General features: G+C 38.6%; 2 protein-coding genes across 3 annotated transcripts; both read left to right on the top strand.

Moving 5' to 3' along the window:
* The first annotated feature begins 6,952 nt into the window (after positions 1 to 6,952).
* Positions 6,953 to 10,161, top strand: LOC102311951 (peptidyl-prolyl cis-trans isomerase A). 2 transcript variants are annotated; one of them, XM_005919591.3, is made up of 6 exons: positions 6,953 to 7,247; positions 7,341 to 7,371; positions 7,638 to 7,738; positions 7,832 to 7,928; positions 8,642 to 8,717; positions 8,864 to 10,161. In XM_005919591.3, exons 1-6 carry the CDS (start codon positions 7,080 to 7,082, stop codon positions 8,997 to 8,999), a joined length of 609 nt encoding a protein of 202 aa, XP_005919653.1. In that variant the 5' UTR covers positions 6,953 to 7,079; the 3' UTR covers positions 9,000 to 10,161. The 2 variants fall into 2 exon arrangements, with proteins under 2 accessions (XP_005919653.1, XP_005919654.1); XM_005919592.3 differs by having other exon boundaries at positions 6,954 to 7,247; positions 7,650 to 7,738.
* Positions 10,162 to 10,339: 178 nt separating this feature from the next.
* Positions 10,340 to 13,320, top strand: LOC102312480 (peptidyl-prolyl cis-trans isomerase A). Its single transcript, XM_005919593.2, has 6 exons — positions 10,340 to 10,604; positions 10,756 to 10,786; positions 11,376 to 11,464; positions 11,545 to 11,641; positions 12,195 to 12,270; positions 12,442 to 13,320. The coding sequence occupies exons 1-6, from the start codon at positions 10,452 to 10,454 to the stop codon at positions 12,575 to 12,577; spliced, it is 582 nt and encodes a 193-aa protein (XP_005919655.1). The 5' UTR covers positions 10,340 to 10,451; the 3' UTR covers positions 12,578 to 13,320.
* The last annotated feature ends 141 nt before the right edge of the window (positions 13,321 to 13,461 follow it).

The following is a 13,461-nucleotide window of genomic DNA, read 5'->3' as shown; positions in this document are numbered from 1 at the left end:
AAAAGAGATAAAAGTAAAATCTCAGCCCACACAAATATATCAACAACAGTGATCACAAAACGGTGTATAACTGAACACAGTAGTGCAATCTTTAACCAGGTCTTCCCATTAACACCTGACCTGTCCAGAGGGTCAGTCAATGAGCTCGTCAATAGCTTCAATGCTAACATGTTAAATGTAATGGACACTATTGCTCCCATTAAGGTGAAGGTTATCTCTGGAAGGAAAAAGTCTCCATGGAGAAACTCCACACTAGTGAAAAATGAAAAAAGAGAGTGTAGGAAAGCTGAGCGCAGATGGAGAAAAACAAACCTCCAGGTTCATTATGACATCTATAAAGAGAAACTTCACAATTATAATTTACAACTGAGGAATGCAAGGAGGTCCTACTTCTCTGACATCATCACTAAAAACAGCCATAATGCTCGGGTCTTATTTTCTACAGTTGACAGGCTAACAAACCCTCCTGTGTCAGTGGCAGCTGAACTTCATTCAACCATGGCCTGCAATGACTTTGCCAAATTCTTCACTGAAAAAATCCAAAAAATTAGACAAGCAATTGGTACATCAACAGCAGATCCAGGATATGTACTGTGTCCACCAAAAAACTGTTTAAACACCATGAAACAGTTTCAACCTATTAACAGCAAAGACCTGGAGGACATCTTAGGTCAACTGAACTCCTCCTCCTGCTGTTTAGATGTCCTGCCAACAAGTTTTTTCAAAAAGGTCTCAAAGACTTTAGAGTCAGACCTGTTACAGATCGTCAACTTTTCTTTATTATCAGGTGTGTTTCCAGAATCACTAAAAACTGCTGTAATCAAACCTATACTGAAAAAGGACAATCTTGACAAGACACAAATGAACAACTACAGGCCGATCTCAAATCTCCCGTTTTTAAGTAAGATCATTGAAAAAGCAGTTTCTCAACAGCTCAGTTACTTCTTAAAACAGAATAATTGCTACGATGCCTTCCAGTCAGGTTTTAGACAGAATCACAGCACTGAAACCGCTCTGACCAAAGTGTTCAATGACATATGTCTGAATACAGACAGTGGAAAAATGTCAGTCTTAGTTTTACTGGATCTCAGTGCAGCATTTGATACAGTTGACCACAACATATTACTCAAACGACTGGAGAACTGGGCAGGTCTTTCAGGAACTGTACTAAACTGGTTCAAAACATACTTAGAAAACAGGAAATACTTTGTATCAATAGGTAACTTCACATCTGAGCAGACAAGTATCACATGTGGAGTTCCCCAAGGTTCCATCTTGGGACCCCTTCTGTTTAACATCTACATGCTCCCACTGGCACAGATTATAAACAACAACAAAATAAACTATCACAGCTATGCAGATGACACACAAATATATATCACAATGTCACCAGGAGACCGAGGCCCTGTACAGGCTCTTGGTAAATGCATTGAGGAAATTAATGACTGGTTGTGCCACAATTTTCTCCAGCTAAACAAAAACAAAACTGAGGTAATAGTCTTTGGCGCCAAAGAAAAACGATTACAGGTCACCAGAGAACTTCAATCTATACACCTAAAAACCACAAACCAGGCGAGAAATTTGGGTGTAGTGATGGATGCAGACCTAAACTTAGAAAAACACATTAAGACAATAACAAAGTCAGCTTACTATCACCTCAAGAATATTCAAGGATAAAAGATCTGATGTCTCAACAGGACCTGGAAAAACTAGTCCATGCATTCATCTTTAGTAGGCTTGATTACTGTAACAGCATCTTTACAGGTCTACCTAAAAAATCAGTCAGACAACTACAGCTCATTCAGAACTCTGCTGCTCGAGTCCTCACTAAGACCAAAAAAGTGGACCACATCAGTCCAGCTCTGAGGTCTTTACACTGGCTGCCTGTACCGTCAGAGGATAGACTTTAAAGTTCTGATGCTGGCTATAAAGCTCTGAATGGTTTAGGACCAAAATACATCAGTGACCTCCTGACCCAGTATGAACCTTCCAGATCCCTCAGGTCATCTGGATCCGGTCTTTTATCAGTTCCCAGAGTCAGAACCAGACACGGAGAAGCTGCATTCAGCTTTTATGCTCCTTATATCTGGAACAAACTCCCAGAAAGCCTCAGATCAGCTGAAACACTCAGTTTATTTAAATCCAGGTTGAAGACTCACCTGTTCTCAGCTGCATTTGAATAAAGCACCAAATCCACACTTTTAAGCTTAAATTTCAAAACTTACATTTAACTACTGATTTTATCTACTGTTCTGATTTTATCTGTTTTGATTTTATATACTGTTGTTTGTTTGTTTGTTTGTTTGTTAATTAGTTAGTTAGTTAGTTTGCTTGTTTTAATCAATTTTAAATCATGCTTTTTATTTGTTCTTGTTTCTAATGTCTCTGTAAAGCACTTTGAATCACCTTGTTGTTGAATTGTGCTATACAAATAAACTTGCCTTGCCTTGCCTTGCCTTGCCTTGCCTATTAAAGAACAAGTTGATGTGTTGGATGCAGGAAAAATGTGCAAGCGCAAGTATTTGAGTGAGTTTGAAAAGGTCCAGATTGTGATGAGAGGACTGGGTGAGAGCATCTCCTATAGTGTAGCTGTTTTGGGGTGTTCTTGATTTTCAGTCACGAAAGGGTCACGTACATGTGCTACCTATCTAAGCAGTGTTGCGGACAATACAAACCCTTCATGATTCCCTGACGGCTGTGGCCTCTTTCAGCAGGATAACCCGCCCTTGCCACAAAGCAAAAATAGTTCAGGAATGGTTTGAGGAACACAACAACGAGGCTGCCTCCTAGACGTCAATCCAGTTGAACATCATTGGGATGTGCTGGACAAACAAGTCCAATCCATGGAAGCCACACCTCACAACTTAGAGGACTTAAAGGATCTTGGTGCAAAGCACACCTTCAGGGGTGTAGTGGAGTACATGTCTTGACAGCTCAGGGCTGTTTTGGTAGCAAAACGGAGATCTACACAATATTAGGCAGGTGGCCATAATGTTACACCCAATCAGTGTATGTTTGTATTAGGGGTGCAACAATACTCGTATCGATATTGAACCGTTCGATACAGTGCTTTCGGTTCGGTACGCATATATATCAAACAATACATAATGTTTTATTTATTTTATCAACTTTTCTTCTGACGATGCTGTCTGTGTTGAGCGCTCAGTGGATCTGCGTTCGACTACTCCGCCTAGGCTGCACTGTCGAGCGCAGATCCACTGAGCGCAGCGCAAGCTAGCAAGACAGAAGCTAAGCTCGTTGCAACATGGCAACTGCCTTAACGCTACCCGAAAATGAACCTCCCCCACCCTCATTCAGATCTGGCGTTTGGCCAGTGTTGCCAACTTAGCGAGTTTGTCACTATATTTAGCGAGTTTTCACACCCCCTTAGCGACTTTTTTTCTAAAAAGCGACTAGCGACAAATCTGGCGACTTTTTCTGGTGTTATTGGAGACTTATTTATGACGACTTTTTGACGTGAAAGCGAGTATCGCTTTTACTCTCAACAAGCAGCGGGTGCTGCCGTGGGCACCTCGCCCGTTCCAAAGCGCTCACGGGCGGAGGATAGTCCTCCCCCAGCTGCTATCAGGGCAGAAGATGTTCACACCTATGCGTCCAAACTGCAAATGAATCGCGCATGAGCGAAGCCGCTGCTCCCGCACTGACTGTAACGCAGTCAGTTCTTCTTTTACTGTTATGCTGTTTTGTGGATCACAAGGTTTAAAACTACTTATAAACACAACACACACACAAAGTAACTCCACCAGAGTGCCTATTTCGGGTCACAAAGGAGCAGGGTTGGAATTGTGACATTTAAAAAAACAATAATTGCTAAAATAAATGTAATCTGTAGTTCTAAATAAATTCTAAATGCATTTAGGACGTTTCTCTCTCCAACAACGTAGGTTATAATTATATTAGCATGACCAATTATGCAAATGATGACGTCATTTAGCAACTTCTAGCGACTTTTAACAACCAATAGCGATTTTCCTTACTGAGGAGTTGGCAACACTGTTTGGAACTATCTTGGTTTTCATGTGAAGATGACCCTGAAGGTAAGCGCGTCATGGACAAAAGTAAAACAGTATGTCTGGATGTGCCACGCAATGCTCAATTGGTGGGAACTAGTGCGTTAGCGCAGTTAGCTTGTTAACGTGTTGACGCCGTCCAGCCCCACGCACGGGGCGATCCGCGGTAACTCGTTAACGGAGATTTGCCGCGTTATGGCGTTAATGTCATTTTAACGAGATTAACGCTGACAGCACTAGTGGGAACACAACGAATATGACTGCACATTTACGCCGACATCATCCTAGTGCAAAGACAAGTGGAAGCAGACAAAAACAACAAGCACGCATGCTACAAACTTTACCCGAGTCATTTAGACAGCCGTTAGCACATGATTCTCCTTATGGGGACCTGATATGTTTAATATGCTGCTGAGAATATAGCCCAGAAGAAGCGTATAGTATAGCTTTTATTTTGGAAAGAGCCATTTCTCTGTAATAAACTCTCTTTTCCAAAGATGAGTGATTTCTCGATCAGATAGATTTATTTTTTTTTATTTTGTTGTTTCAGCAACATTAAATTTAAAAACTGTACTTTTGAGTTAAAATATATATTTATAATTTTAATAAATGATAAATTAAAAAGGCATGCACATTTTTTTGTATCGAAAAAATATCGAACCGTGACACCAAAGTATCGAACCGAACCGTGAATTTTGTGTATCGTTGCACCCCTAGTTTGTATGTATGTATCAGTTTGCTAGTGTAATCAAGGTCAAAACAGGTACAGTTCAAACAGATATCAGGGATTTTGGAAAGCTGTATCCGTCTTTAGATTACAAACAGAATGCTGTCTTAGAGCAGCCACATACGGTCTCCAAGAGCAAGTGGATAATCGCTGGAAAACACCCGCTGATCGTCTGAGAGGAGCAACTGACCAGCCAACAGGAGCAGCTACTTGTGGGGAAAATACACTTGAAGAACCACATTATGACAATTTACAACAAAATAATCTACAACATGTCTGATTTTCCATTCATTTTTTTATGTTTCATCAGTAAAAGAAATGGTGTGAGAAAACAGCAGCGTTATTAAGTGTTAAGAAAAATTCAACTGCCCACATAGTCTGTCCTTTATTAACATCGATTAGAAAACCTTGGTAAAAGTAACTTTAACAACATTATATTGCACAAGAAATATGCATGCATATCGGCATGGTGTGTAATGTGTAATTAAAATGTTTTAAGGAATCTACAAAAACAGAGGACAGAATAAGAAGAAGTGCCAAGGCCTAAAAAAATATCTACAGCGGATGAATAGTATCTGAAAGACGGGTCCTTAAGAAATGGAGAGAACAAAATCAGCAGTGACCTGACACGAGACCTGAGAGATGCACATAGTCTACTGAAGAGCCATCAATCAGTCATTGCCTGATCTCTCCAAAAACCAGACCTCAATATTATTGAGAAAGAGCAGAACAAAAGGAAAAGAAGAGCCTTGGATGTCCTTCAAGAACTATTAATGAAGACCAGCTAAAGAAATTAACAGAAAGCTTGCCTAGGGTAGTTCAGGCTGTGTTGACTAAAGGTGTTCATACCAAATATTGACTCTCAAGTTCAATAGAATTGTGCAAACTATGTTTTGCTTTATGTACAGTATTTCCATGCATGTTAGCAGTTTTGACTAAATTGCTGCTCCTGCTTTCCCATTTTACTTAAAAAATATAAAGAAGTGAGGGTTTGGTTGAGACTTTTGCAAAGTACTATATAAATAACTTATATTACTAATACTGATCAATTGATATCTGAGTAGAAGCTTACTGGTAGCTGGTATTTAAGTTCCCAAACCAGGCATACAGCACCTCTCAGTAGGTCACAAGATAAGTCTGACGTAATATGAGATGAATAATGAGGAGAGTAAAACAGTTTCTTTAAGAATAATTTGTTAAATTACAGTTATTTACTTGGATCAGTGTCAGATAAGTAAGCAACAGTCCTTTTTGGGTTATACCCAGTGTTGGTCAAGTTACTTGAAAAAAGTAAAAACACGATTTAGAACCTGAATAGGTGATAAAGCGATAGATCTTCCAGCCCTACTTTTTTACTTACCTACTTTTCTACTTTTTCTGCATAATCCATCATACAAAATGTAATCAAATGGAAAAGTCTCTTTTTAAAACTTGTTTTATTAGTTTTAATAATAAAAACTAATAAGTTTGTGTATATTTCCAGTTTTTATCTGTTGTACAGTGTCCTTGGGTGCTTTGAAAGGCGCTATTTAAATAAAATGTATTATTATTATTATTATTAATCTTTTAACTTTATGCATCAAGCAAAAATTTCATTATATGCAACATTCTCTGACTGGAAGAAATTTGTTTAATATTTAAACCTATTTTCTGCACATTCCAGCACATAAAATTAAATATTTTTTTGTGTTTACACTCAGTCTTTCAAATAAATGCAAGTGAAACACAGCAGAAAATAAATAAAATCAGACTCAGCGGTCCTGTTGCTCTATTTTCACCTGTAAAGCAGGAGTGGGGTAGGCGGAGGTTTGCCCATGCTCTCTCTGCACTGATATATTATCCATTGTTGATCTGCACACAGCTGTTGCCACGAACGTCGCACTCGCTTAAATTAGTTGGTAAGCCATTGTATTGTATTTAAAAGTCACATCATGTGTATAAGCTAACTCACAATTGTGCTGAATTACTTTGACTGCTGCAAACACAATGAGATATCCAAAAATGTCGCACAGGCTGGGTGGGCAGAAAGTCAATAACATTTTACTGAAACGCAACAAACAGGTTTTAAAGTAACTTAAAGTCTCTAATGAGCTAATGTTTAAAGTATATGTTCTGGATAATTCTAGCCATGGTCACGTGGCTTTTTGACACAGCAGCCATTTTGACACAACACAGTAAAACAGGTGTTCTAAGGGACGTTAATTAAGCCTCTCAACATCATTAGAGTAGACTATCCGGTTCTCTAAGCAAACGTCCCACTTCGTATTTGTAAGCTGGCTCTGGGTGGTTGCTGACATACTTGAAGGCAGTAGCTGCACAACATGACTTTTATTAGGATGCTGCATTTACCAAACAGGAAGAAATTCTGTTCTGTGGTGTTTACGGCCGCACGTTTGTGCAGCAGCTGCCCACCAGCTGCGTGCAAAAACCCGGTGGTTTACTTTGATATTGCTGCTGACAACGAACCGCTCGGCAGAATTAGCTTTGAGGTGAGTAGGTTAAAACAACAAAAACAAACAAATAACTTTTACTTTGAAAATATGCGTTAAATCGCTGTGAGCCGTTTTCTTTTTATTTTACAGCTTAATGCAGACGTAGTGCCAAAAACAGCAGGTAACTACTGTTTTAATCATTTGTTTATTTGTTTTAATCACAAATCACAGCAAAATGTCAAGAAAGTGCTGTCATCAGAGCTGAGGAATGGATGAGATGTTTTGTTTTCTTGGCTTCATAATTGTTTGGTCTGTAAAGCAGCTGTCACAAATCCATTCAGGAGGACCTAAACTAACAGTAACAAGTCACTGTTCAAACATGAAAAATTACCGAAAGCTTTGTGTGTGTGTTTCGTCACCCGTGAGAAGGAAAAAATGTACATTTAGTCTATCCTGCAGAAAACTTCCGAGCGCTCTGTACAGGAGAACATGGCTTTGGCTACAAGGGATCAGTTTTCTTCAGGGTGATCCCCCAGTTTATATGTCAGGTAGGTTTGTTTTGTTTTGGGGTAATTAATTTTCCCCCAATTGACTGTTGTGATGCGTGATGCGATACTGCAGTGATGCGTTTTGTTTTTTAGGGTGGAGATATTATTTATAACTTTGGAGGTGGTGATAAGTCTATCTATGGAAAGAATTTTCCCGATGAGAACTTCAAGCTGAAGCACACTGGACCAGGTAATTATCCCCCTCTGTACACTGTTGCAAGTGAAAATGAAAACAATGCGGTGCTACTTATTGGTTTTCAGAAATTTCCAACTCTATAGTGCAAGTCACTTTGTCAGATTCCAATTTAACTTGGGCCATTTGTGTGATTTTTCTCACTCAAATACTTGAAAGCATGTCAATATATAAGAAATGTCCATAACTCAAAGTCAAACAGATGGAGCCAACAGATTATGTGCATTTTCATTTAAATTGTAGGAATGTCCCGAGTTTCTTGCACATTTTTTGTAAGGATTACACACATGTTAGTCCTTCACTGTAACATTCACTGTCAATCTTTTTTTCTTTTTTTAAACCAGTTTGCATTTTGAAAACTATTCACATAATATTGTTCCATTCTTCGTTTTTGTCTTGAGATTTCAAGGTCATGTTTATTTTTGTTTGTCATGCTTCAGTTTACCTCATTGCTCAAAGTTACTGCCTAGTGAAATCTATAAAGAAGCCTTCTCTGCACAAGAACTTTTGCTCCCATCACTCTGGGAGGTCCCTACAAAGTTTGCCACCAGATGGCAACATTTTAACACTTTTTTTTTTTATAACATTGATACTTGAGTGTGCTAAATAATATAAGCTGTTGTGTGCACCTGTGCCACAAGTGGAAATACTTAGTATATTCAAGGGTCCTTATTTTAATCTAACTGGATATGAGTTTGTTAAATTTTAAGGTATCCTGTCCATGGCCAATGCTGGACCGAACACCAATGGATCCCAGTTCTTTATTTGCACCACTAAAACAGATTGGTACGTACTGACAAACGTAAACATATTTATAACGGCTGATACCAATGAAGCTGTGTATTTCATCCAAACTGGCTTTAATTCATATCACAGTGATATTCAGTAATGGCTTGAAGCCATTAATTGTAAGCAGTTTCTTTTTATTTTAGGTTGGATGGCAAGTATGTTGTCTTTGGAAAAGTAAAGGAGGGAATGGATGTGGTCAAGAAAATGGAGTCTTTTGGTTCCAAGATTGGATACACTTCAAAGAAGATCACGATCACGGACTGTGGAGAGCTCAAGTAGATTTAATGTGGATATGGTCATTGTGTAATCTCATTTCCTGGTGAATTTCAATAAAATGACCAAAGTGAAAGAGGTTGGCCTAGAGTGCTTCCTCTTTTGCTGAGTGTAGATAAATGTCGCATTTTATGTTGTATTATTAGCATTTTTCTGTTTCAATGCCATTTTATGGGTTTTTCACATGGAAAGCTGCATTCCTAGCCTTTCATTTTCAGTGTGATGTAGCGCTGGTACAAGTACTGTGAAAAGATTGGGGTAAAATGTAATTTTTGCCAGTGGGAGACTACTTCCAGCTGCAAATTAAAATTTGCATGGGCATAAAACTGAATGCACCCGCAGTCCAATCAGTTTGTGAGGTGTTCAGCTGCATGGTCCTCAGTTTGAGAACAGGGTGGGATGCACATTCTGGGGGGGTTTACATCAGGAAAGGGCATCTGGTGTTTTTTTTAAAAAAAAAAAAAGTCTGCAATATCAGATATTGGCACTATGGCATCAACTGAGAGAAGCTTTTTATCTCTCTGCCTATAAAAGGCCCTGCTTTATCACACTTTTGTACTTGGTAATATTCTGGTGGCTGCTCTTTGAAATTAAAAAAAAAAAAAAAAAAAGCAAGAGAGAGACTGTGCATCTGCCCTATTCCACAGCCCCGCATTGCTGCAGGTTGCGAAACAATCTATAAACCAAAATCTAGCTTTTACAAAATCACTGTCCAAAGCTTTGCTGCTCCCCAGCTCTACTGCTGATATCGTCGAATATTTGCAGTTTCATGCACATGGCCAGAGGTCCGTGAATTAGCTAAAGACCTCTACGCTGACATTTGTGTGTATATTCTGCTTATAGCATGATGCATGTATAACATTTGGTTACATTACAGTGACAGCAACACACTCATTCCAAACAGTTTATTTTTTATGATTGGGGTTTTAATAATAAAATAATAGACTTTTTATCCTGGTGATGGGTGGGGATTTTTTATGGTAAGTCATTATACAAAAAAAATAAAACAATTGACATGCAAAACTGATTAAATACGGTCTGCTTCACTTTACGAACTGATTGTCTCCAGTTTCAAATTTTAAAGTTTCACGTGGTGTAGATATTTTAGATTTTGAATTTTCAAAACGTTGTTTTTGATTGGGCTGTAGCAATAGCGCATCTTGAATGATTCATTTTCATTTTAGACGAACTCTATATGGTGATCAGATGAACCATACAGACTACACAAACCTTTCTTTTACGTATGACATTAATGAAATGAGCAGCACGTAGCATAACACTACTACAACAACAATAATAATAATTTGAGTGCATAAAAAATCTCGCGTAATCTCGCGAGAAACGTAGCAGAGCTTCCGGTTGCGTAGTCAGCTTCCTCCTCTCGCGCATGTAAGCGTGATTGTAGGTCACTGTTGGTCCACCTGCGTTGAGTTATTGCATCACAGTGAGTTTATAAAGATGTTGCTTCTGTCAAACAGGATAAAGTTTTGCTCTTTAGCGTTTACAGCCGCGCGTCTGTACAGCAGCGGCCCAGCGGCAGCGAACAAAAACCCGCTGGTGTACTTTGACATTGCCGCTGACAAAGAGCCTCTTGGCAGAGTTACCTTCGAGGTGAGTAGGTTAAAAATAAGTGTTGACACTGCTTGTATTAGTTTGCATGTTAATGTTTCAGTTCGATGTCCTCACACAGTCGCTGATTTACTCTCCCCAGATTTAAAAAAATTTAAAAAATGCCTTCAGGCTGCTTCTTTTTCTTTTGCAGCTCAACGCAGAAGTCGTGCCCAAAACTGCAGGTAACTGATGTTCTCTTCCTCCTTAAACACCAAACAAGCTGGAACGAGTATCTGATCTACTCAGACCTAAAGAAAAGATGATGGTGTGCCTGAACTTGACTAAGTTTAACTTGACACACCAAATGTGTGTGTGAATCGACAGGTTGTCACTTTGATTATGTTAGAACAGTTTTTGACTTTCTGCCAAAGCTTGCCTATTTGGTTTGTAAATCAGAAGAAACATTCTAAGAGAATAACAATGTGTTGTCACAACAGAAGATAAAAGATTGTTATTCACTTTTTTTTATGTTAAAACCTGAAAAACAGGAGATTACCACAAATTTAAAAGGTGAGACTCATGATCATCAAAAAGGCTGCAAATTTTATTCTGTTCTGTTGATAACTGAGCGGTTTGTGGCATTCTTACACTGTTACAGGCACACTTTTTCATCTTTTAGGAAGATAATAAATAATAAATATCGAAAAGACTAAGAAAAAATAACTCTGCTGTTTAGGATTTTGCTTGTGCTTTATTCTAACGTAACTGTTCTGTCTACCGTGTGCATTCAAACATAAGAAGGCAGACACTGACATGAACGCTCTCTTGCAGAAAACTTCCGAGCACTGTGCACAGGAGAGCATGGCTTTGGTTATAAGGGTTCAATTTTCCACAGAGTGATCCCTCAGTTCATGTGCCAGGTAGGCTTTAATATTTCTCTCCTTTTGTTTTCCTGTGTCCTATGAGGGTCCAATTACAGTCACACGTTTTGTGTTTTCAGGGTGGAGACTTCACGAACCACAACGGAACTGGAGGAAAATCGATCTACGGAAGGACGTTTCCTGACGAGAACTTCCAACTGAAGCACACTGGGCCAGGCAAGTATTTACATCATTTCAGTTTTTCCTTGGGAACCAAAAGGACGATGGGGGTTGTACAAAACCAAATACAGTCTTACAGGTTATAATACATTGCATCTAATATAATGCATACACAGCACAATGTGATATACTACACATGTTGGTACAATCTCAGGCTACAGTGTTTGTGACTGGTGTTTTGCTGGTAGTAAATGGAGTAAATTGTAATTTTCCAGAGCAAAAATGAGATGGGCCATGACCAGATTAAATATGCATGCATCTCAAGTTAAATTTAGCAATTCTGTAAATATTATGGGTACTTGTGGGTGTTATGGGTGTTTTTTTGTTTTTGTTTTGTTTGTTTTTTTGTATCAATTTACTGGAAAATTACCCAATGCTGTCCTCCATTGTAATGTGGTATAGTCACATTTGTCTTCTGCCACCAGGTGGCAACATTTTAAATGGTGGATTTTCTGACGGTGATATTTGAGTGTGCTATATAATATGTTGTGTAGATGTGTGGCTTAAGTGAAAATACGTACTTTAATGAATGAATTTGTTCAATTGTAAGGTATCTTGTCTATGGCCAATGCTGGACCAAACACCAATGGATCCCAGTTCTTCATCTGCACAGCTAAAACACAATGGTACGTACTGATAAACATCATAAAATGTAGGAGATGAAGCTAGTGAAGTTCTTTTTCATCAGTCTGTGGCTCCACCTAATAAAATGTGAGTCGGTCAGACTCCGTAGGTGCTTCATGGATCATGTCATTATCCAGGGCAGCTATATTAAAATAAGCGTCTTCTTCATTTAGGCTGGATGGCAAGCATGTTGTCTTTGGCAGCGTGAAGGAGGGAATGGATGTAGTCGAGAGAGTGGAGTCTTACGGTTCACGGACTGGGCGAACCTCCAAGAAGATCACTATCACAGACTGTGGACAGCTCGACTAGACTCCGTGTGGACGTGTCCGTAGTCTCATCTCCTGCTGTAATTTCAATAAATGCAAGAGTGAAAGAGGGTCTTTCTTCAGTCAGCGAACAGGGTGCTATCTCTGTTTGCTGACAGTAGATCATTTCAGAACATTTTTTGTTTAGGTTTTTGTGTTTATATGCTGTATTACCTCAAGTAATGGCCAACACACGTGTTTGCTTTAAATGTGAACTTGATCGATCAAAAATAATGAATGATCCTGATATGTGACAAAGCTTGTGAATTTAGCAATATAAACTTGAACTAATTTTGCAAAAAAGGGGCATACATTTGTAAAAACAAAACCCTTTTCTAAACATGTGATTTTTAACAAAGGTGTAAAAATTTAAAATTTCCTTAAAAATGAAATTTTGCACGTCAGCAAACTGGCTGAAATAAAACTTATTTCAGTAGTGCCTACATTTTATTGGAGATGTTGGAAAAATATTCTTTCTGAACTATCCTGAGGAGAAGTTCAGAAGCAGGTACAATTTGTATATGTAGAAAAAATACAATGAGGTACAAAGAGAGGAGCTATGGTATTGTATGAAGAAAAAGAGTGGCAGAAAGTGTATGTGGGCAACAAAATGACTGAGATGTGATAGGAATGACATGAGTTTAACGTGAAGTAAGGATTAACTTCACTTTAAACTACATTGATCTCTTGTATATAGTGTAATGGACAGGCTGACAGATGTTCACAGAATGTGGAAATTTAGAGTTGTTAGGCAGGAGGAAAAGAGGAAGAACACACAGGCTTGGTGTGACAAAAGAGGATGCAAAGGATGGATGGAGGCAGATCATTTTATTTTTTTAATTATAAGATTACCTGTGATTGTATTTGATGATACTGAAGCCATATATC

Source organism: Haplochromis burtoni, unplaced genomic scaffold (genome assembly GCF_018398535.1).
Source record: "Haplochromis burtoni strain Fernald_Lab_line unplaced genomic scaffold, NCSU_Asbu1 Contig_37, whole genome shotgun sequence".
Lineage (NCBI taxonomy): Eukaryota > Metazoa > Chordata > Actinopteri > Cichliformes > Cichlidae > Haplochromis > Haplochromis burtoni.
This window is presented reverse-complemented; position numbering and strand designations above follow the sequence as displayed.

What these genes read in the sequence shown, in the direction of transcription:
- LOC102311951 (XM_005919591.3), top strand. Translation starts at nt 7,080, where the DNA reads ATGACTTTTATTAGGATGCTGCATTTACCAAACAGGAAGAAATTCTGT. An exon ending in TCCCCCAGTTTATATGTCAG is followed by an intron (nt 7,739 to 7,831) that starts GTAGGTTTGTTT and finishes TTTGTTTTTTAG; the next exon opens with GGTGGAGATATTATTTATAA. An exon ending in TGCACCACTAAAACAGATTG is followed by an intron (nt 8,718 to 8,863) that starts GTACGTACTGAC and finishes TTTTTATTTTAG; the next exon opens with GTTGGATGGCAAGTATGTTG.
- LOC102312480 (XM_005919593.2), top strand. Translation starts at nt 10,452, where the DNA reads ATGTTGCTTCTGTCAAACAGGATAAAGTTTTGCTCTTTAGCGTTTACA. An exon ending in ACTGAAGCACACTGGGCCAG is followed by an intron (nt 11,642 to 12,194) that starts GCAAGTATTTAC and finishes TTCAATTGTAAG; the next exon opens with GTATCTTGTCTATGGCCAAT. An exon ending in TGCACAGCTAAAACACAATG is followed by an intron (nt 12,271 to 12,441) that starts GTACGTACTGAT and finishes TTCTTCATTTAG; the next exon opens with GCTGGATGGCAAGCATGTTG.